This window comes from Peromyscus californicus, unplaced genomic scaffold, assembly GCF_007827085.1.
Source record: "Peromyscus californicus insignis strain IS unplaced genomic scaffold, ASM782708v3 Scaffold_17__1_contigs__length_78620276, whole genome shotgun sequence".
NCBI classification, from domain to species: Eukaryota; Metazoa; Chordata; class Mammalia; order Rodentia; family Cricetidae; genus Peromyscus; species Peromyscus californicus.
In genome coordinates, this window is record NW_026294469.1 from 54,256,982 (window position 1) to 54,279,375 (window position 22,394).

The following is a 22,394-nucleotide window of genomic DNA, read 5'->3' on the forward strand; positions in this document are numbered from 1 at the left end:
TAGAGCAGCCAAGAGTGACTTAAAGAATAAATAGAAACTGAGCTGGGAGGTAGCTCAGAGGGTAACATGTTCGTCACAGAAGCCTGACAACCTGAGCCTGAGTCCTGGAACCCACATAAAGGTGAGAGGAAAAGACAGACTCCACCAAAGTTGCCTGCTGACCTCCACATGTGTGCACGCTGTGAATACACAGATCTCTCTCTCTCTCTCTCTCTCTCTCTCTCACACACACACACACACACACACACACACACACACACACACACACATCTTTAATTTTTTTTTTTTTTTAAGTTTTCAGACAGGGTTTCACTATGTAGCCAGGCTGGCCTTGAACTCACAGATCCACCTGCCTCTGCCTCCCCAGTGCTGATGTTAAGAATGTGCACTACCATGTCCAGACATAAACACTATACTTTAAAAAAATTTTATTTTATGTGCATTGGTGTTTTGCCTGCATGTATGCCACTGAGGAGGCTGGTGGGAAGGATTTCCCGATAGGGTGGCCCAAGAGAACACAGGAATCCAAAGAAGAATAGGGGAGACAGTGTGTGCATGTTTGTGTACACGTGCATGTATCCTTTTGAGGCTGGCTGAGCAGCCTCGGATGCTAGAGGATGTTCTAAACATGTGGCAGGATGTGCAACTGAGTCTTGACTACCCACACATGTACTCAGGCAGTGTAAATAGGTGTGCAGACATGTCACTCTTCACGTGGAGATGCAGCAGCTACTATTTAAAGACAGCCTTTCTCGAGTGAGAATATTTACCTTGTGACCCACACATTTTGTTTTCTTAAAGCCCAATCAACACTCAGCATCACTTCCTTTCCCGGATGTGTGTTCTAAATCTTCATGTGTGGGTGGGTGTGTACATCTGCCTCGAGCAAGAACTTCTTCCTGTGGGCTCTTGAGTCATGCCCAGGCTGACACTGCTTTCAGAGTCCAGTAAATCCATTAAGAGTTGTATAGCCTTTCTTGATGATCACAGAGCAGCCCTGCTTTGCTTAACATCCAGCCAATCATTTTACAGGTTGGATTTATCATCACTCTTGGTCAAAATCCAAATATTGCTACTTCACGTCATCAACATGTTTTGTTTTTAAACCCAGAGAGATATACCAGACCACCTTGCCAGAGAGAGCCCGAATCTTATTCTCATGAGCTGGACATGTTAATCTGCATAACTAAAGGAAGCCAGGTGGCCAACGGCACCACATCCACAGCTCTGTCTCACTCGACAATAACAAATTGTATATAAACTGGTTTCCATGGTTTATCTGTCCGCTTTGCAGGTGGCTGAGGAGATGCGGTTTGTCTCTTCGCTTGTTAAGGAGTGAGAGGCGTCACATTTACCCCCAACACATTACAGACAAGGGCTTCATAAATATTAGGCTCTTTGTCCAAGAAAGAGGTCGGTCCTGACAGATTGAGAAATGATGGCCTTCACTTTGCTAGCTTGCCTGCACTTCATGTTACCTTTTGTTTCTCCTGCAAGAAATATTTCTCTCAAGTGCATGCAAGATACTGATGAATTCCTTTCTGATCTGAATTCACCGAAGCCCAAAGAATACGCTCTGAGAAGTAAGTAGGTTTCCCTGTCCTTTTCAGTAGCCGAGCAAAGAGCAGTCCGCCATATTTTCTAGACTAACCCATGACAATTTTAAAAGGCACCAAGCAGGAAAGAGTAGACAAACCCGAGGCAGGTGAAGAATTGTCACTGCAGAGGGCTGTAAAGTCAGTCTAGAAATGCTATTGTAATGAGAAGATTGTTCCTAAATACTGTGTGCTTTACTAATGAAATCAATAGCATTTTACTTTGCACCACATGCCTGGGTTTATTTCCTTTTTGAGACATTAGATCTGCTTCTGATAGTGAGTTGCTTTCTCATTTACTGAAACCAGCTCATCTGTGCTGTGCTGAGAGTAGCAGATTCTGAGGTTTGTGTTGGAAAAATGCATGGGCTCCGGTGAGCAATGAGACCTCTTTGTGTGTTCCTTGTCTGGCTTTCAGATAGTTGCAATTTGGTTTTTTTTTTGTTTTGTTTTGTTTTGTGTGTGTGTGTGTGTGTGTGTGTGTGTGTGTGTGTGTGTGTGTGTGTTTCTCAAAATTATATGCGTACCTTTCTGCCCGACAACGGCTGAAATCAAGGATACCTTCACTCGGAGTGAGATTCATTGTTGTTGCTGATGGAAATCATGAACAAGAAAAATGCAAAAACTCTTTTTTAAAGCCAGCTAGGCTAACAGAGGCATTTCCATTTCCATTTAGAACACACAGCCCCTTTGTTCGGTGTTTAAAACCACCTGTATCCTAATAGAGGATAAAAACAGAGCATTTGGATAAGTCAAAATGCCATAACACTTGAAACGACTCCTGTTCTCCACGGGGTCAGATAACCTGGGGTTTGATGGAATGGTGGCCAAACATAAACCCAGTTAATTCAACAGCTATTTTGAAATCGATTGTGTTTCATAACCAGACTTGGTGATAGTAATAGGGCTGTTGCAACTGCACCAGGCAACTGGCCAAGAGGCTCCAGACGGTGTGACAGCAGGCACAGATTCTGGTATTGAGATGGCAGCAGATAGTCGTAAACAGTCACAGCCACACGCACACTGTCCGCCTTGCAAGTTTCTCTACCCATGTTCTGCCTGTAGGCACCTGGAAATTGAACATTTTCATTAAAATCGAGATTTCTCAGGCTAGGGAGATAACTCAGTTCTAAGGTAGTTTACTCTGCAGCTAGACCAAAGTTCGATTCCCAGCACCCACACAAGAAAGGTGGGTGTAGGGGCCACACTTGTAATTCCTAGGCGGCAGGGGCAGAAACAGGTAGATTCTTGAGGTTCAGTGGATGGCCAGTCTACCCATCAGTGAGTCCTAGGCCAGTGAGAGATCTGTTCCCCAAATCCAGATGGATGACTCTGGAGGGACCACTCTAAGGTAGACCTTTGGTCTCCATATTTAAGTACACACGTACACCTGCATACACATGAAATCACCACACCCCAATATGAATGGGCAGATGACTGCCAGTGTACTGCAATGGATAAATTTGTCTGTCTGTAGTTACACAGTTGCTTTGACATCTGTCTGAGATTTTTGAGCACAGAATGTGCTGTTCACCTTGGTTCTCATCAGGATTCTTCTGGTGGACATATGGAAGGAGAAACCAGAAGAGTGGAGAGTAAGCACTTTGACATAAGTAGTAGATACCCTTTAGAAACTTGTATAGGAATTGTCCCTTTTGGTCCCCTTTATGGGAGGGGAGAGCTATTGCTGTCTAGTTTGTGGAGGAGGAAATAGAGTCACAGAGATGCAAAGGGTTTGTGTGAAAGAAGTTGTAGAAGTAGGGTTTGAACCCTGTGTCATCTGATTCCAAAGCCCTTCCTTCCCTGTCTCTGTCCACATATATCTTCCTAAACACATAAATACAACCTTCTCAGTCTGTGTGATGTTACTTATACATATGTTTGGAGGGCTGACTGTTTGGCATTGGATAACCAGTTGGTGTGCTTAGCCCTGGGGAAAACTGTTTGTCCTGCCCCACATTCCTTTGTTGCCTGCAGTTCTTTGTGTAGGGTTCAGACCACTCTAGTGTGTCTATTGGCATCATCCCTGTTCATCTCATCTTTAGGCAGTCCTGCTGGCGAGACTTTATGTGTGCAGCTTCTGACATTACTAGGAGGCACAATCTCATAGCAAACTCCCCGACCCTCTGGCTATTACAATCTTCCCGCCCCACTTCCACAATAATCCCTGAGCTTTAGCTTTGGGAGTTGTGTTGTAGATGTAACTGTTGGGTCTGGGCTCCACAACTTTGCATTTTGATTGTGTGTGTGTGTGTGTGTGTGTGTGTGTGTGTGTGTGTGTGTGTGTGTTTAATGCTTTCCTTCTATTGCAAAGAGAAGTTCCTTGATGAGGGTGAAGACTACACTTATCTGTGGGTATAAAGACAAATATTTAGTATGTACTCTGTTGATTTAGTAAAGTGGTGGTTCTAGGTTCTCCTCCAAGATCCATGACGTCACTGGCCCTGAGGAGCTGGCTGAGTTTCCAGTACTAGGTATGGTTTTCCTCTTTTTGAGCAGGTATTAAGTCCAATTAGAGAGCTGTTGGTTACTGCAAAGATATACATGCCACAACTGCATCCCGAGGGTTATCATGCCATGCTGGCTGATACTGTGGTTCACAGCCATCGTAGCTGGGTAAGACTGATGGTTATTTGCTTCCTTTGGAAGCTTACAGGGTGCCTTCTGATGCCATGAAAGACAGTCCTCCAGGAGGAGGCTTTCAAATTACCAAATCCTTACCTTTGATCATTGCCTAAAATAGGCAACCAGAAAAGAAACAAGAAAAGACCAAGACAAAATGCAGCCCCACAAAAAGGAATGGGAGGTACATCTATCGATACTGATCCAGCCAGAGAAATGGCATCAAGAGGGAATAAAGTGCCTAAATTTAAACCAATTAAGGCAATTAAGGCTGTCTGCTGCTTAAATGCATGCAGCGCAAATGTTAAGGAAGGTATGAGAATGAGAGCATCCACCTGTAGTCTGGGGTGGCATGGCGGTGGTGGGGAGGATGCGGTACAGCTGGGGCCACACTAGATTTCAAATAATTGGCCCTGGTTATTTGTTTCAAGTAGATAACTGTGAGAACATGGGTGTTTCTGTTATTCTTTATGCCTTTTATTGTATAATTATGTTTTAAAACACCTTCTCCAACCCAAAGCACAAAGATGGTAATGGGCTTGGGCTGTGTGGGGCTGGATAACACGCCATGGCCTGAGGAGATGCTATGGGAAGAAGACCCGTGATATCTGTGTGGAGATGCTTGGCTAGTCTAGAAAAGAAAAGGTGGTGATTTAGAGAGACTGAGTGGGAAGGATGGATTAAAGGGCATACTCTTTTTCTTTTAGCAGCCTCGCACATGTAGGCAAGCGCTTTACCACTGGGCTACACACCCAGCCTACTCTAATCTGTGATTGGGAAGCTATTGGCTTGGACTGTGGCAATCCCTGCCACACCTGGCTTCTCCTTCACAGTCAGGTACATCACCTGGGGAGGCAGAGTCAGCGGGTTAGAGAGGGACTGAGCAGTTCCTGCAGCTCGGGACTTGTTTACTTTTCAATACCGAACAAACAAACAAAAAAAAAAATGTGAAATACTCTTCGGTGATCAATCTGTTACTGGATTCAGTACACAAGTTGCTCAAGTCGCAAGCAAATGAATGCAGTTTTGTCACACATTCTGTTTCAACTTCGTATTACTTATTAAGGCAAACAAAATAACCACCCATATTCGTGCTGGGATTACACCTGTTGGTGAGCAGAAACCATATGGCATGGCTACAAGAGATAACGAGAAACTCATTTAAGTAGTCTGTGAGAACTAGTTGTCTACATTCAGGGTTTATACTCAGGGGTATTATGGATTTCATTTTTGTTTGTAACCTGTGGTGTTACAGATTGAATTGTGTTTCTTTAAATTCATATATTGAAGTCCTACCCACAACATCACAATGTGTCATTGTGTGTGGAGATGGGGAGAGGCGTCTTTAAGGAGACAATGAAGCTAAAATGAGATAAACAGAGCCCTAGTCCAATGCCAGGTTAGGACACAGGCCTGCTTGGGAGAAAGACTGTGTGAAGATATGTGCTGTATATCTGGGCCCATTTGAACCAAGGAGATTAGCCTCAGAAGAAACCAGCTCTGCCCACATTGCCATCCCTGATGTACCAATTTGCAGAACTATGAGGAAAAGTATGCCTGCTGGTGAAGGTATCATGTGGCATTTGTTATGGCAGCCCTTGCAAACTAATCATGTGCCACATGTCCTTTTTTTTTAGATTTATTTATTTATTATGTATACAGCATGTATGACTGCAGGCCAGAAGAAGACACCAGATCTCATTACAGATGTTGCGAGCCACCGTGTGGTTTCTGGGAATTGAACTCAGGACCTTTGGAAGAGCAGTCAGTGCTCTTAACCTCTGAGCCATTTCTCCAGCCCTATGCTACATGTCCTTTGTATCAGTATAATGATAATATACCTTCTTGAAAGATGTAGATTGAATTGTGTCTTCACAAAAATATGTTTATAGTCTGGGAAGATAGCTTAGTTAATAAAATGCTTTCCTTGAAGGACCTATGTTTAGTAGTCCATGCTTATAACCCCATTGCTGGGGAGGCCAAGAGAGAGATCCCTGACTGGGGCTTTCTGCCCGGCTAGTCCAGTCTATTTGTCAAGTTCCAGGTTAATGAGAGACCTTGTCTCAAACAAGGTGGACAGTGCCCAAGGACAATCAAGGTTGGCCTCTGGCCTTTCCCCACATGCAAATGCATTCACACACCTGTGCACCTGCACACACGTGAACATGCACGCACACACAAAAATACCCCTGCTTACACCTTGACTTTTAATTTTTATGCATGTGACTCTACTTGGAAATAGTGTCTGTGTTGTAAATATAGTCAAATAATGTAACAGTCAAACCGTGAGGTTCGAGTAGGTCCTGATACAGTGATCATTGTCCTTAAAAGAGAGAGAGTCCGGACACAGACACACACAGAAAAAAACACTATGTAATGGCAGGGGTGCCAGCAATCAGCAGCTAGCAGATGCCTGGAATGGACTCCCCAGAGCCTCTGAAATGAGCTGCCCTGTCCTTGCTTCAGACTTCTAGGCTCCAGGAGCAGAGGATGGATTTCTAAGCTTTAAGCTACTCTGGGTGTGGGGACTGTTAAGATAGCTATGGAACAGGAAGACAGATGCTAATACCGACTGCTCCGACCTCCCAAACACACTCTGCCGAATTAAATCATGTGTTTATCATCTGGTGTGGAAGAACAGAAGCCCACATATCTCTAGTGAGGGGCCCGGGCCTAAAATACAGTGGTGCTGCTTGCAGCCATTTCTCAAAGTCCAAGCTTGCCCATTCTTGATGCTGTCCACAGCCGAGGCCTTGAGTGGAAGCTATACCACGTGAACACCCCCAGACTTCTGACCTGGCCTCCCTGCTGTTTCTCCAGACAGAGTTGGGGGGGTGGGAGGCTTAGGCAGAAGTTCTCAAGCAATCTGCAGTACTTTTCTTGTCTGGCTTCTGATCATCTCATCTTCACAGCTTTCCAAAACAGCACTTTACCTCTAAAACATTTCGTAACCCTGCACATCCCTGGGCCCTGCCTCAAGTTTCTTAGCCCGCACTATGACAGGATGCCCAGCTTCCCATTTGGATTCTGTTGTCTCTTTGGCTTTATCATTCATTTTCTGTTTTATCTTGTCTGTATGCCTCAACTCTTTCCTCGACACCCAGCCCCCCCAGGGGACCCTTGTCGGAGGAGGCAGTCCATAGTAGACATTACGAAGGGCGGCACCAATCTGAGCTAGGACTTTGTAAAGAAGCCTGCTGAGGTCTACCACAGCATGGGCATTTTTGTTGTTGTGTTGTTTGTTTGCGTGTGTGTGTGTGTGTGTGTGTGTGTGTGTGTGTGTGTGTGTGGTGCTGGGGCTTGAAGCTAGGGCCTTCCATCTGCTAGGCAAGAACTCTACCAGTAGAGGTATGGTCCAGCCAATCTATTTGACTGTTCAGAGTTTGGATCGTGCCCATTTTACCGACCCAGCTGTCTATTGGAAAGGTTTTTGTTTGTTTGTTTTTGCTCAGGACCAACACCACAGAAACCAATAAAATCTCTTACTAGAAAGAGGGTGATGTAGTAGATCCCATAGAAAGTTCTAGGTTCTGTGGCTATCAAACATCCATGCAGAACTGAAGGTTTGGCTTGGTGGCAGAATGCTTATTCAGCTCATGAAAGTCTTTGGGTTCAGTTCCCAGCCCCCTGCCCCCCGTCCCCCGCAACAACCAAAAGTTCTTCATAAATTAATAACAAAGCATCCATACTGTGGTGGGATAGTGTGCTCTATCCCGAAAGATATCCACATCCCAGGTGAGCATGGTGATGCACGCTGCAATTCCCCACACTTTGGGGATAGAGGCATGTGTCTATAATCCCAGGTAGTTAGGGAACGGAGGCAGGAGGATGAGATCCTTAGGCCATTGAGAGAAACCTTGTCAAAAATAGCTCAGTAGTAGGGTGCATCCTCACTTGTACCAGGCCCTGGGCTTGATCCCAGAACTGTGAGAAAACAAACCCAGAAACTGCATTTTAATATCCACATGTCATCACCACTGCAGGAGAAGGAAGCATCTGCCAGTTAGCACAGCTGATTTGAACATGTTGCTTTTAGTCATTTGGACATGAAAACTCAGAACAAGTGTGGTGATGTGCAGCATTGTGCCCTTCGTCCTGATCCATTCCTCCCTCCCTGTGACAGCATGTTGATCTGGCCCGTGCCTATGTCCTGGTGTCACTTAGGTTCTCGACGGCATCTCAGTAGGGTGGAGGCCAGAGATGGGCAGTTTGTCCGTGTGAGCCCATGATCAGAAAGGAGCGCAATGCAATTTGAAAACCGGAGCAGCTTAGCTGGGAAAACCATCAAAGCGATCAGGAGAGGAAGCAAGAACGGAAGCCGACGGGGACTCCAGGACATGTGCCTTGCAGACTCTGCCCCAAGGGCTTAAAGCTCAGTAGGGTTATCCATCCTGTTGCCTTCCTTGCTGCTCTTACAATTCCAGACCCTTACACTTCAGGGCACAAAGCTTGGGAGATTCTGTGATAGGAAACGTAATTTGAAAACCACTCTAGTCTAGCTGTAATGAACACATCTGGTATTCTGGGATTCAGGGAAAACCTCCGAATAATCTTTTGGAGCTGGATTTGGGCATTTGGACTAACCTTGTCAAAGTTTGGTCCAATTGGGCCAACATCCACAAAGCGCTTTCTCTAAGACGTACACTGGCTAACACAGGGCCCAATTTCACCTTCATGGGAGACAGACAGGACACAGTGACATATCTTTCAGTGTGACACACTGAGCAAGAGTCTGCATTGTTTCCTGGGAGAGAGAGCTTTCTAGTCCAGACTTGAAGGATGACTCGGTTATTTCCAGCGGACTGGGAGGAAGCACTACCCAAGCCGGAAGGTCGACAAGTGTTAGCCCAGGGCACCTCTAGACTGGAGCAGAGGGAATGTTCTGACTGTGGCTGGCAGGATGAGGCCAGAGGGCAAGTCAGGGCATGAAGGGCCCCTTGAAGCCCTGCTCAGGAGTCCAAGAGGAATCTTAGTGGCCAGGGAAGTCACACAAGGATGCATATTAGTATCACCTGGGAAATATTCTTGTCCAAGCATCACCGTTGACCTCCATTGACCTCCTCATGCCTTACCCCCTTCCCACAAATAAATGAATAGAGTGTAATTAAAAAAAAAACCATCTGGAGCTAGAATAAAGACAAAGAAAAGGGGCTAGGACATATGCTTGCCTAGCCTGTAAGAAGGCCTTATTGAAACCTTGTTTTGTTTAAAGGGAAGGATAAAAGGAAGGAAGGAAGGAAGGAAGGAAGGAAGGAAGGAAGGAAGGAAGAAAGGAAGGAAGGAAGGTAGGCAAGCCACATTTAAGACACTGATGTCAGCATTGTGAGAAGCCCCTGGATTCTGCATGCTGTGCCTGGAGTCCGGTGGAGTGTGTGTGTGTGTGTGTGTGTGTGTGTGTGTGTGTGTGTGTGTGTATACCTGCGTGTGCATATGTGCATGTGTGTCTCTCTGTGTGTGCATGTGTTCACTTATCCACCCAGGAGTACAATCACCCTCCGTCTTCAAAATGAAGTCAAAAGCTGCTTGCAAAATGGAGTCTCTCGGGGCAAGGCACATCCTGGGAAAACACCATTTTACACAATGCGGAGTAACTTAGAATGGGACAAAGCTTGGTCTCAAGGAACAGATAAGTCATAGTGAGAAGCAAAGTACTCAGTGTAGCCACTCTGGGAAGAGGAGCCAAGTGGTCCAGTGGTCTGCTCTCCCTCTGCCCCCGCAGCCCATCTTCAGGGTCCTCATACAAAGTTTAGATTTAAATGGGAGGTAAACGGTGTGCACAGCTCAGGGTCTGGGTCAAATGGTCCTGCTCACGGTTTCCCTGCTGTAGACCCCCCAGCAAGGTGGTCTAACGAGCTCCCAGCTGTGCGAAATCTCTTTCCAGGAGACGAGCTCCCGGTGGCTGTTGCTCAGCTCAGCCTTTTCCTTCTCCTAGCCTGAGCTCCCTGGGAAAACTCTGATTTCTCACCGTCCACTGTCTCAGTTGTCTGGTAGCTGAAGGGAGGGGCACAAGCGTCTCCTAATATTTTAGAGATGGGACCACATGTCAGAAGTTTTTTTTTTTTTAATTTAAATTTTAAAAACTGATTATATGTGTATGGGTGTTTGGCCTGCATGTCTCTGCACCCCATGCACGCAGTGCAGGAGGAGACCAGAAGAGGACTTCGAATGCTCTGGAACTAGAGTTACAGACAATCACAAGCTGTCATGTGGGTGCAGGGAGTTGAAGGCGGGTCCTCTGGACCCCGGTGCTCTGAGCTGTGGAGCCACCTCTCCAACGCCACAGACGTGGACTTGGTGTTTCATTCCTTCGAGGACAGTTACAATCTTCTGTCTTTACAGTCCTTAAAATCCTGAGGGGAGGGTCCAGCTGGGGCCTGGGCTGCACACATCCCTCACTGTCCTCAACAAAGGGAAGGAGTGTGCAAAGGCCACAGCACAGAACTCCCTGGGGCAAACACAGGGAGGAGTGAAAGTGAACGAAACAAATCTGTGTGCTACATGAACTAAATCACTGGAGCCGATGGGCTGACGAGGAATAAAATAAGCAGATAAACATGATCGGAGTGATGAAAGAATACTGGTAATACGAAGTTACGCATATGCATGTGTATGTAAAGTTGAGAACTGTTGGATATTAAAGAGAGTGAAAATACTGCAGCTGATCCATAGTCCATAGAGTAAATATTGAGATGGATAGAGGTGAAGAAAATTTGGTGAGCTAGCTCAATTCAATAGGCCTCTCAAAATAGAACAAGAAAAGATGAATATATGGAAAATGAAAAAAAAAAAAAAAGAAGGGGCCTGGAGAGATGGCTCAGCAGCTAAGAGCACTGGCTGCTCTTCCAGAGGACCCAGGTTCAATTCCCAGCACCCACATGGCGGCTCACAACTGTCTGTAACTCCAGTTCCAGGGGATCTGATGCCCTCACACAGATATACATGCAGGCAAAACACCAATGCACATAAAATAAAGAAAAGGAAAAAAGAAAGAAAAGCAAAGAGACGGGGATTAAAATGACTATGCTCAGATGATAATAGGAACCAGACATAGAAATTCAACAAAGGGAAGGAAAGACTATTGAACAAGAAACAGCCATGCTTTCTCCAGGATGAAAGGGGGATGAGGCTCACAGAACACTGAACAAGATATGTTAAAGAAATCTACCCCCGTGTGTCCAGACAGAGCTGAAATTAAGATTATTATGAGCAATGAGAAGGGGCGGGTGAGATGGATCAGAGGTTAAGAACACTTGCTGGTCTTTCAGAAAACCAGAATTCCTCACAACTGCCTGTAACTCCAGTTTCAGGGGATCAGAAGCCTCCTTCTGGCTTCTGCTGAAACCCACACACATAGTTACAGGTACAGGCTCCCAGCTAAGCTTTTCACATGGGCTCTGGGGATTCAAACTCAAGTCCTCATAATTCATTTCCAAGTGGCATAAGGACACTAATTTTGCACACTTCTGCTTTGGAATGCAGTGTATGACTCGGTGGGGAAGCTTGGAAGCAACGTTCTTAGTGGCAACCTGGACAGGTTGGGATCCTACAGCGAGTGCCTTTCCACCCGGGGCCCCGAGGGAAGATTCCGAGGCCAGTACTGCAAGCTTCATCTGCTGCAGGTGAGTGGAGGGGACCCGTGTGCTCTCAGCATGTAAGATACATATCAGAATGTGACTCCATCAATTGCTTTTCCTAACTGAAACCACAAAAAGACACTAAGAGGCCTCATCAGAAGCGGTGATCCTCTGCTTCTTTGAGACAAGATCTCTCTATGTAGAAAAGGTTGACCGGGAACTTGCAACCTAGCCCTACTTTGAACTGTGAACTCTTGATCCTCTAGGCCTGTGGTTTGTCAACCTTCCTAATGCTGTGACACATTAAAACAGTTCCTCATGTTGTGGATTCTCCCCTCCACACATACACACACCATAAAATTATTTTCATTGCTTCTTCATAGCTGTCATTTTGCTACTGTTATAAATCATAATGTAAATATCTGATACGCGGGGTATATGATATGAGACCCCTGTGAAAGGGCGCCCTCCCTGCCCTGCGCCCCACCAAAGGGTTGCAACCCACAGATTGAGAAATGCTGCTCTGGGCTCTCTCTCTCAGGTGTTGAGATTTTAGGCATCCACCCCCATGCCCAGCTGAAACATTATTTTAATAGTTGGTTTAATATATTCAACCTCTTTGGAATGAGTGACATAGGACGCCCTTGTCAAAAACCACGTAGGCTTGTCCAGATATTCCTCCCTCCACACTGGAAGAGACCTCCTGGCTGACCTTTAAGTGGAGGATCCAAGGTCAAAGGTGGCCAGTAATTTGAAGAGCAATCTTCCATCTTTGGGCTTATTGGTAGGTCTCTCTGCCCATCTCAGTTTACTCCATTGGGGTCCTGTGGGGGGATCTCTGCCATATTTCAGCTTTCAGAATTCTTACCCCACCTAACCCTGCAAATTTCAACTTTATATCCTTTCTACCAAGGAAGCAGCCATTGCTCGGTGGAGTGTGGATCAAACCAAGAGGGTCAGAACCTAGTGACTGAGCTTGAACCCCTGAATGCATCAATTTCTGGAGCAGCACCTGGAGTCCAGTTACCTGTAGCCCTGGCCCCAGAAATGGAGCTCTGAATGTGAATTTGAGTGATCCAAGCAGATGAGCTGTAGTTTTTGAATACCCACTAACCCAGCTGACTAACATTTTCGGGCTCACTCTATCTTTTTAAAATAATATAAAATTTTAGTATTTTTGAGAATTTCATAATTCATACATTCATATATTAAAACAACATATTTCAATCCCCCAACTCTTCTCAGATCCACCTCCCATCCCCACCCTCTCCCAACTTAGTGTCCTTTAAAAAAAATTCTTTTTAAATAGCTCACTGATTACAATTGGTTTGACTTACCTTTAAAGCATATCAATCCTTTGCTCAGATAGAAACCTAGGCATCACGCAACCTTTTATTAAATACAAAATTGATTTGACATGTGTCACACACAGCTGAAATAAAATGACATTGCTGTCTGGCTGGAAAGCACAGTCTGAAGTGGAAGGAAACGGGCTCCTTGTCCCTGGTGCTCTACGAGCCTTCCAGCAGTTAGCCATGGAGACAGGGGTGTGGTTCCTGGGCCTCATTTGCCCCACTGAAGGTCTGGATGACTGTTTAAGGGTCATTTTCAGATGAATGGTTTTGCTATCAGAGTAGGTCACACACACACACACACACACACACACACACACACACACACACACACACAGGCATGTGTGTATACTGTAAGCACTAACATTAAAGGGCATTGTGGCATTGTGTTTCCCAGGATGGAGCAGACTATAGTGTGGGTGTGTGTGTCCCTGACTCTTGCGGTGAAGAGGATGTGACCGTGATGTCTCAGCTGGGTAAGTATGGAAAAAAAACACAAACTGCTGTCTTAGCATGAAGTTTGAAAATTCCAGTGGCTTAGAGACAACAAAGGCGGCGCCTTCAGGACCTCCAGGACCTCCAGGACCACACCGGCTCTTCATCTTGGTCAGTCAGCCTAACGAGGAATAACGGAGGGGAGGAAAGTTGGGAACGGAGGTGGTGGGCTGGTGGTGGAGAGGCCCGGGGGAGGAAGAGAAAGACAATAGCCGATAGATAACTGCTGGATCTTGATGTAATAAAGACGGAAAGCGAAATGGTCTCCCCACAGCTGCCTCATTAGGCCTGGAGACAGGAGTGGGCGGTGTCTGGTTTCCATACTGTGACTTCTCTGCTCTGCCCATGTGGCTGCCAACTGTTGGGTCAGGAAACCATTTGGAACTTGGATTGGGTGAGGCCAATAGGTTGCAGTGGATTTGCTCTGAGAGCCCAGCCTTTGGGCCTGGTTGTCACTTCCCAGCTGTGTGACCCCGAGCAAATCATTTAATCTCCCCCGAGCATCAGTCTCCGGTCTCTGTAGCAGGGGACTGACAGCCTCTGAAGTTCAGAGGCTCCTAACATCCTACCTCACAATCATGTCTGACATTTGGCCATGCAGAGGAAGACATTTTAGCCCATGGAAACTAGTTTGATCTTTTATAAGTCTTTCAAAATTGTCCAAGCAAGCGCTTTAAAGCCTAAAATTTGTTTTTATCACTAGTGATTGATATTAATTTTGGTCATTTATAAAAGAGCTAACAGCTCATGACTAAGTTCTCCTTCAAAGTGTTGGTAGCACAGCTATTCTTAGTGACTTTAACTTGTCCTCTAAGTTTATAACAACACTCACAGCTTTGGGCGCATTATCTATCTAGCCTGGTGTTTCATGTGCTGTTTAAAGACAAACAAGACCGACCGACCAACCAACCAACCAACCAACCAACTAAACAAACAAACAAACAAACAAAAAACCAGGCCTGTGGTCATATGTCTGCAACCCCATCACTCCAGAAGATAAGGGCGGAGTGTCATGAATCTGAGATCAGCCTGGGCTACAGAGCAAGATATATTTGTATCAAAAAGAAGAGCTGGTGACCTATCTCAGAGGCCTAGCCCTTGCTCAGCAGCTGTGAAACCCTGGGTTCTAGCCCCAGTACTACAAATCAAATAAAAAATGTTATAAAGCCGGACGGTGGTGGCACACGCCTTTAATCCCAGCACTCGGGAGGCAGAGGCAGGCGGATCTTTGTGAGTTCAAGGCCAGCCTGGTCTCCAAAGCGAGTTCCAGGAAAGGCGCAAAGCTACACAGAGAAACCCTGTCTCGAAAAACCAAAAAAAAAAAAAACCAAAAAAAAAACCAAAAAACGTTATAAATCAAAGTCACATTTGGGTTCTTGATGGAGAAGTGATGCATAGCCTAAAAACAAAGACAGGTGTAGCTACTATGATATTAGCATTTCAAATGAGTAATCGAGGCCCCAAGTGTAACTATTTGCCTGGCTTAGGTGATTTATCAGTCACTCCAGTTTTTCTGGCTAATGCTAAGCTGGCTAGCCAGAGCTGACTAAATGGGATGAAACGATGATAAAAAAGATATTTTGAGACACTCATTCTCGGAGAGACATGAAGAAGGCGCTCTCAGAGAAACCAGAAGAACTGGCCCAGGCTAGGGTGAGCCGAGCTGACGTGGGGCGGGCGGTGCTGGGGAAATTAGAATTGGACAGCAGAACCTCTCTCCAGCTTTGGCACAGACAGGGCTTGAGATCAGAGCTTCTTTGCCCTGGGGAACATTTCCCCATCTGGAAAGGATTTGTCAGTTATTTCTTAGAGCCTTTTGAGGGAATTGCTAGTTCTCCCCTCCAGATGTGGGGGCAAGCAGTTCAGGAATGCCAGGTGGCTGCTGTTGGCACAGGTGCTGCTTGCTGGAGCAGAAGAGGAGCAGCCGGGGCAGACAGGCCAAGGCAGAATGATCAAAGCATTGCTGGGGGGCGGGGGGGATGGAGAGAGAGAGAGAGAGACAGAGAGAGAGAGAGAGAGATAGACAGACAGACAGAGACAGAGAGACAGACAGAGACAGAGAGGCACGGTGAGAGAAAGAGAGATATCGAAAGACAGAGAGAGACCGGGAGAGAAACCCTGGATAGGTAGGAGGGACGGACGACCAGCAGCCAGAGGCTGGAGGACCTGCTGCACAGTGGTTTCCATGGGATGTTAGAGCATTTCAACTAAGAGACGGTGCGTGATGTGACAGTTAACTTCCATTGTCACCTCCGAGTGTCTGGGAGGGTGTGTCTAGAGGTCATAGGAGGACTCATCCTGAATGTGTGTCTTTGGTCCAATGTGTGGCTCGGGGTGTAGACTGAATAATAGAGGGGAAGGGAGGAAGTAAGATGAGTGCCTGCATTCTCTTTTTCCGGGCCCACAGAGATGTGAGCAAGCAGCCTCACGCTCCCTCTGTCACAGCTGTGAGGGACTGTATCAAGCCATGAGCCAAAATCACTCCTTTCTGCCTTCAGTTACTTATTGCCAGATGTTTGGTTATGGTAATGAGAAAAGGAATGAATGTGCATGGCTTCCTGAGAAGGAAATGATGTCATCCCAGGGTAGACAGAGTCCAGACTAAAGCTAGATTAAAAAAAAAAAAAAAGATAGAAAATTCAGTGCAAATCTCTTATTGTATTCATTTCTCAAGGCTCTTATCACCAGACTGTGGTGCTTCAGATGACTTCAGAAAAATTTTATTTTCTCACAGTTCTGGAGAGCAGACATCTGAAACCATGTGTTGATGAGGTTAATCGCTTCTGGAACCACCTAGGAGAGTCTAGCATAGGCGTCTCCCTGAGCTGGGAGTTCTCGATGCTCATTTGCTTACAGATAGACCTTGCCTCCTTGGCTTGGAGACACACCATGTCTCTTTGGGTTGTAGATACACAGTACCTCCTGGGCTTGCAAACACACCATGCTCTGTTTAACACCAGGGCCAGCAAATTTGATCTGCCATCAACAATTTGGAGCTACACGTTTCCATTCTCAGGGGCTCACTCTAAGTCTGTCCTTCAGAAATGTGCTGACATTTTATGATGCTCACACTGTTTGAGATCTGAACTGCCTGGCTTCAAGGCTCACCAGGCTTTCCCATCATTACCCTCTTTGACGGTTGGCTGGTTTCGAACAGCCTCACCTGTTAAAAGAATCAAGCTGACCTGTGTGGCTCGGCCAAGGCTAGTTTCCCCTCGCCTCTCCCAGCACTGACTGAGAAACTGGAGTCATCTAGGATTCAAGAGGAAATTTTTTTTTTTGTCCAGTAATCTTTTATTGAAACATTGTCTCTTGTTGCTTCTTAATTACTGAAGCATTCCACTGCGCCACTGCGCCACTGCTGATGTCACTATCATGTCATGAGAGTGGCAGCCACACACACTGCAGCCCCCAGGATCTTCTTCTTTTTTAATTTAATTTATTTATATTTTATGTACCAGTGCTCTGCATATATACTCGCAGGCCGGAAGAAGGCATCAGACCTTATTACAGATGGTTTGTGAGCCACCATGTGGTTGCCGGGAATTGCACTCAGGACCTCTGGAAGAGCAGTCGGTGCTCGTAACCGCTGAGCCGTCTCTCCAGCCTATCTATCCCAGGATCTTCTTCATAGTTCCTGAAAGTTCTTTGACTAAAAACTGGTGAGGCATCTGCAGGGAACTATTGACAACCTCATCAAGAGCGTTATTTCCAATGTGCTTCCTGTTTTCTGGTCCTTTCTGTTTCCATGGCTTCCTGTGAGCTTTGATGGTGGGGCAGAGGTAGAAGGTACAACCTTATCTGGGTCTGTTTGTTCTGAGCGGTCAGTTTCATCGTCATCCTCAGACCTTTCCAGTCACTGGTTGCTATGACAATGCCATCAGCAGCTTTTTCTCTTTTTTCTTTTCTTTTTTTTTTTTTTTTTTTTGCTGCTGCTGCTGCTGCTGCTGGGAATCGAACCTTGGGTCCCCTGGAAGAACATCATGCTCCCTCACGGCCACCTCTCCAGCCTCCTGAAACTGTATTCTTAACTAGTATGTTCAATGTGATGAACGTATCCGAGGCAAATTCTCCCATGTGTTAGTTAAGGTGGACACTTGTCGTCGGTTGGTAAAAGTTACAAATAGTGATGGAACCATGCCTCATGTCTTGTAGGCACTCAGTAAGCTGTCGTGTTTGTGGCTGTCAATAACGGGTATTACCACTATTTGAAACCGTGTGTCTTCAACGTTTGCCCGGGTCCCAATTCTGAGTGTGGCCCTGGGGAGCTGCAAGAGTCTAGATTCCAGATCACTCCCAGACTTCCAGTTCCGAAGCCTCTAGGGAGAGGGCCAATAGTTGTCCCTTCACACTCTGGGTCAGTCTCACTAACATTTGAGACAGAACACTAATCTCACTAGTAAGAGCGTTACGTACCGAGTCTTCCAAGGATTCATCAGCCCTGTCCTAAGCCGGTGTTTCTGAGCTTCGGCTTTGAACGGTGCCCATCCCAGAGTGGCTGTCTCCCGTTGTTTTGTTCCACCTTTTATTGCATATTTTTGTCTCTCTTGGAGAGACTTGCTCACAAGCAGACTGGAGTCTGTCCCAGCCCCTTCTTAGATTTAGCATTCCCAGGGCTGTGGGCCAGAAGGGATGTGAGAGATCAATGGACTGAAAGTTCAGAAGAGTCTGGCCCGTTTCTGCTTGGGTCAAATGCCTAGTAGTTCTGTGGTGTGCTGGCTGGTTTTCTGTGTCAATTTGACACAAGCTAGAGTCATCAGTGAGGAAGGAGCCTCAGCTGAGGAAATGCCTCCGTGAGATCCAGCTGTAAGGCGTTTTCTCAATTAGTGATCGATGGGGGAGGGCCCATCATGGACAGTGCCATCCCTGGGCTGGTGGTCCTGGGTTCTATAAGAAAGCAGGCTGAGCAAGCCATGGGAAGCAAGCCAGTCAGCAGCATCCTTTCATGGCCTCTGCGTCAGCTCCTGCCTCCAGGATCCTGCCCTGTTGGGGTTCCTGTCCTGACTTCCTGCAGTGATGAGCAGCAGTGCTGAAGTGTAAGCCGAATAAATAAACCCTTTCCTCCCCAACTTGTATTTTGGTTCTGGCGTTTGTCACAGCAATAGAAACCCTAACGAAGACACGTGGCTTTCAGCATCTTTTTATGTTTTAAGCATTTATTTTTTTAAGGTGTGTGTGTGTGTGTGTGTGTGTGTGTGTGTGTGTGTGTGTGTGCACAGGTGCCTGTGGAGGCCAAATGAGGGTGTGAGATTCCCTAGAACCGGACTTAGAGGATGTTGTGGACTGTCTGATGTGATTGCTGGGAACTGCCTCTGGTCCTCTGGAAGAACAGTGTTCACTTTCAATCCCTGGCACATGTCTCTTCCCCCTTTTGGGGTCTTTGTTTCTTATTTTCCCTCCCACTATTCATAAAGCAGATAAATTTAGTTTTTGGTATTCATGGTGGATTGGTTCTAAGACCCCCAGGAGACTGAAATCCACAGATGCTCAAGCCTTTATATAAAATTTCATAGTGTTTGCATAGAACATACGCAATCCTCCTGGGCACCATTAACCATCTCTAGCTTATTTATAACACCCGATGAAAGGCTATGCACATAGTTATTTTATAGTCATACTGTATCGTTTAAAGAATAATGATGAAAAGTCTGTACATGTTCGGTATAGACGCAACTTAAAAATACCGTCAGCCTTGGAAAGCCAATGCACGTTAAAATGCCAGCTTTGTGTTTCAATGAGAGGAATACACTCGGAAAGGTCTAATGCAGTAACATGGCAGCCTCTCCTCTCTTGGCAGATATGCTAAGGTTCAGAAATACTTCATTTTTGGCACCTTCCCTCTCCCTGTTTACGAGAAACTCTTCCTCCTCATCTTGTGAAAGTGTGGCCAGATGCGCTGCTGGGGTGTTTCGGCTGGACACGTTTGCCTCCGTGTGTCTGTAAGTATGGGCATCAGAGGTGCCCAGCTGGGGGTGATGTCAGTGTCCTCTCATCAACCTCTCTCGCCAACTGCATTTAGTGTTGAATTTAATTCACTGAATGATGACTGGCCAATGTTGTCTGGCTTCAAAGTTCAGTGATCTGAGTTTGGTGTCCACCCCAGTATTCCTGCATTGAAACTTAAACCCGAATGTGATGGAGTCAGGTGGGGCCTTGAGTAGGTAACTAGGCCCTGATGCACCACCCTTACAGATGAGATTAGTGTCCTCTTAAAAGGTACCCAGGGAGGTACCTCACCCCTTACAAGTGAGATTAATGTCCTCTTAAAAGGAACCCGGGGAGGTACCTCACCCCTTCCTTCTACCATGCAAAGTCAACTAGAAACCCAAAGTCTACTGCTGGTGACTTGATTTGGGGACTCCCAGCTTCAATCATCATCATCATCATCATCATCATCATCATCATCATCATCATGTTCTATTGTTCATAAGCTCCCAGCCCATAGCATTTTGTTACAGCATCCTGTGTTGACTAAAATACAGGGAGATCACCGTTAAACAAGGAAAATGAAAGCACTCCAGGGAAGACAGACCAGGCCCCAACTTCAGTGGGGTCCAGGACCACCAGCAAATGCATCCATCTGCAGTCGCTCCTGAAAACCCCTTTCTCTGCTTGGAAGCCTGGCCTCTCCCCTGACTGTTGCACCAAAGTGCCCTTTACCTTTCTGCATTTTGATCATTTCTTGGCACACATTGAAAAGAAGTATAATTCTAGGTCTTGACAACTGAACCGTTTGTTTATAGTGCCTTAGCAGGGATGTCCATACATGCTACATTAGCTCCTCACCAGGATCAAAGCCATCCTTGTGAATATAGATGTTTAAGTCATGTCTTTTTTAAAAACTGGTGAGGAAGGTTTCTTTTCCCCTGAGATTGTTACTTGTATTTTTCTTTTGTAAAATTTCCACCCTCTTCTCTGTCTCTGTGTGTGTGTGTGTGTGTGTGTGTGTGTGTGTGTGTGTGTGTGTGTGTGTGTGTGTGTTGAGCTTTTCTTTTTTTTTTTTTTTTGGTGTTTTTTTTTCAAGTTCATCCTCTTTATTTGGGCTATTTACCCCGAGATACACTGCTACAAATGTTTTTCTCAGTGTTTTGGTTTTGTTTTGTCTGTTTATAATAATTTTCACTCCACTTGAGCCCAAATGCTGAAAAGTGATCCTTATGATAATTTTCTAAGCTGAGAGTGAGTGAAATTTATTCATCTTTTCTGTTGTGATTTTCCCCCATTACTTTTATTCTTAGAATTTTTAAAAGATGTATTTTTTTAAAAAAAATTTATGTGTATGTGTATGCCTGTGTGAGATTATGTGGACCATATGTGTGTAGGTGTCATGGAAGGAGCGGACATTAGATCACCTGAACTGGAGTTACAGGAGATTGAGAGCCCCCATTGTGGGTGCTGGGAAAATGGAACCTGGTTCTTTGCAAGAACAATGTGCATTCTTATCTCTTGAACTTTCTTCAGCTCCTTTTCTTAAGTTGTTAAGTATTCCTATGTCAGTTTTTATGTGTTTTTCTTGTTGTGTTTTTCTTTTGGAGACAGCATGTTTCTTTGTATATTAGCTAGCCTTGAACTCAGGAGCCTCCCGACTCAGCCTCTTATATGCTGGGGTTACAGGAGTGCCTCCATGTCCAGTTGGTGATTTTGTCTTGCATGGTGTTGTTTTCTTGGCATCTTTGGTGTTATGTGAAGGCCTGGCCAGGTGTCTTCTTTCTGCAGGTTCATCACCTTGCTAGGCCTTGTCCTTCCTGTGGTGGGGACTGTTTACATGGTGGCCAGGAAATGGGGCTTGGACCTCAGGCCATCACCGGCACACGGGACTTCGGCAGGCTGTGAGAATCTGCCTTTGAGAAATGTGGAGAGCGATGGGCAAAGAAGCAGGAGCCCACAGACCAATTGCCAAGTTCATCTCTCCCCACCAGGACCCCTGAGCAGAGGAAAAAGTAAGCATTTTAAACTAGGGCCACCCCAGAGAAATGACCTAGAGAAGTGTGTGGTTGGAAAATGATTCCTCCGGTTTGGATTCTAGTGAGTGCCCAGCAGCCCCTAAATGTCAGCAGAGGCTGGATCTCCACTGTTTACAATTCAGTCTTTGTTTACCATCAGGGTGCTAAGGCAAGGCGAAGTCACTAACAATGATGAATTATGTCGGGTACAATTATCCAGTGTGTTTTTGTGCTGACCAAAGCCTGGGTCAGTTGAGAGTTAAGGGGCTCACTGTAGTTATGCCCCTGGGAACAGATTCTATGATCAAGGCTATTTTTAGTTCTATAGATTTATGTAAATTCATGTACAACTGCCAGGGGTGAATGTGCAAGCAAAGCTAATCAATGTATCTGAGTCCGAAATAGATGACTCAACCACAATGTAACAAAATGATGATTTGATTGGGCCCTCGACGTTATGCTTTGGTGAATAATGAAGAATGTTAGTTTCAAGGGTCATGGTGGCATACTCCTTTAATGCTAAAATTCAAGAGGCAGAGGCAGAGGCAGAAGAATCTTGTGTGGTTTTGAAGCCAGCCAGGACTACTACATACTATGACTCAGAGAGAGAGAGAGAGAGAGAGAGAGAGAGAGAGAGAGAGAGAGAGAGAGAGAGAATATCAACTTCATTTCCACCTGCTTATATGGAAGGGAAAAACAGATATATAGATAATAGATAGGTGATAATATCTATCTATCTATCTAACTTCTATCTTCATCTATTATCTATCTACTTACCTACATACTTACCATCTCCACATCATTCAAAAAATT

General features: G+C 45.6%; 1 protein-coding gene across 1 annotated transcript in view; it reads left to right on the top strand.

Annotated features, from left to right (window-relative positions):
• The first annotated feature begins 893 nt into the window (after positions 1-893).
• LOC128112910 (O-acyltransferase like protein-like) overlaps positions 894-22,394 on the top strand; it is a 53,204-nt gene continuing 31,703 nt past the window's right edge. The window contains exons 1-5 of the mRNA XM_052742353.1: positions 894-1,583; positions 11,697-11,836; positions 13,541-13,619; positions 19,436-19,577; positions 21,355-21,578. Coding sequence (XP_052598313.1) covers positions 1,436-1,583; positions 11,697-11,836; positions 13,541-13,619; positions 19,436-19,577; positions 21,355-21,578 — 733 coding nt within the window. The 5' untranslated portion in view covers positions 894-1,435. The remainder of the gene's footprint in view (positions 1,584-11,696; positions 11,837-13,540; positions 13,620-19,435; positions 19,578-21,354; positions 21,579-22,394) is intronic.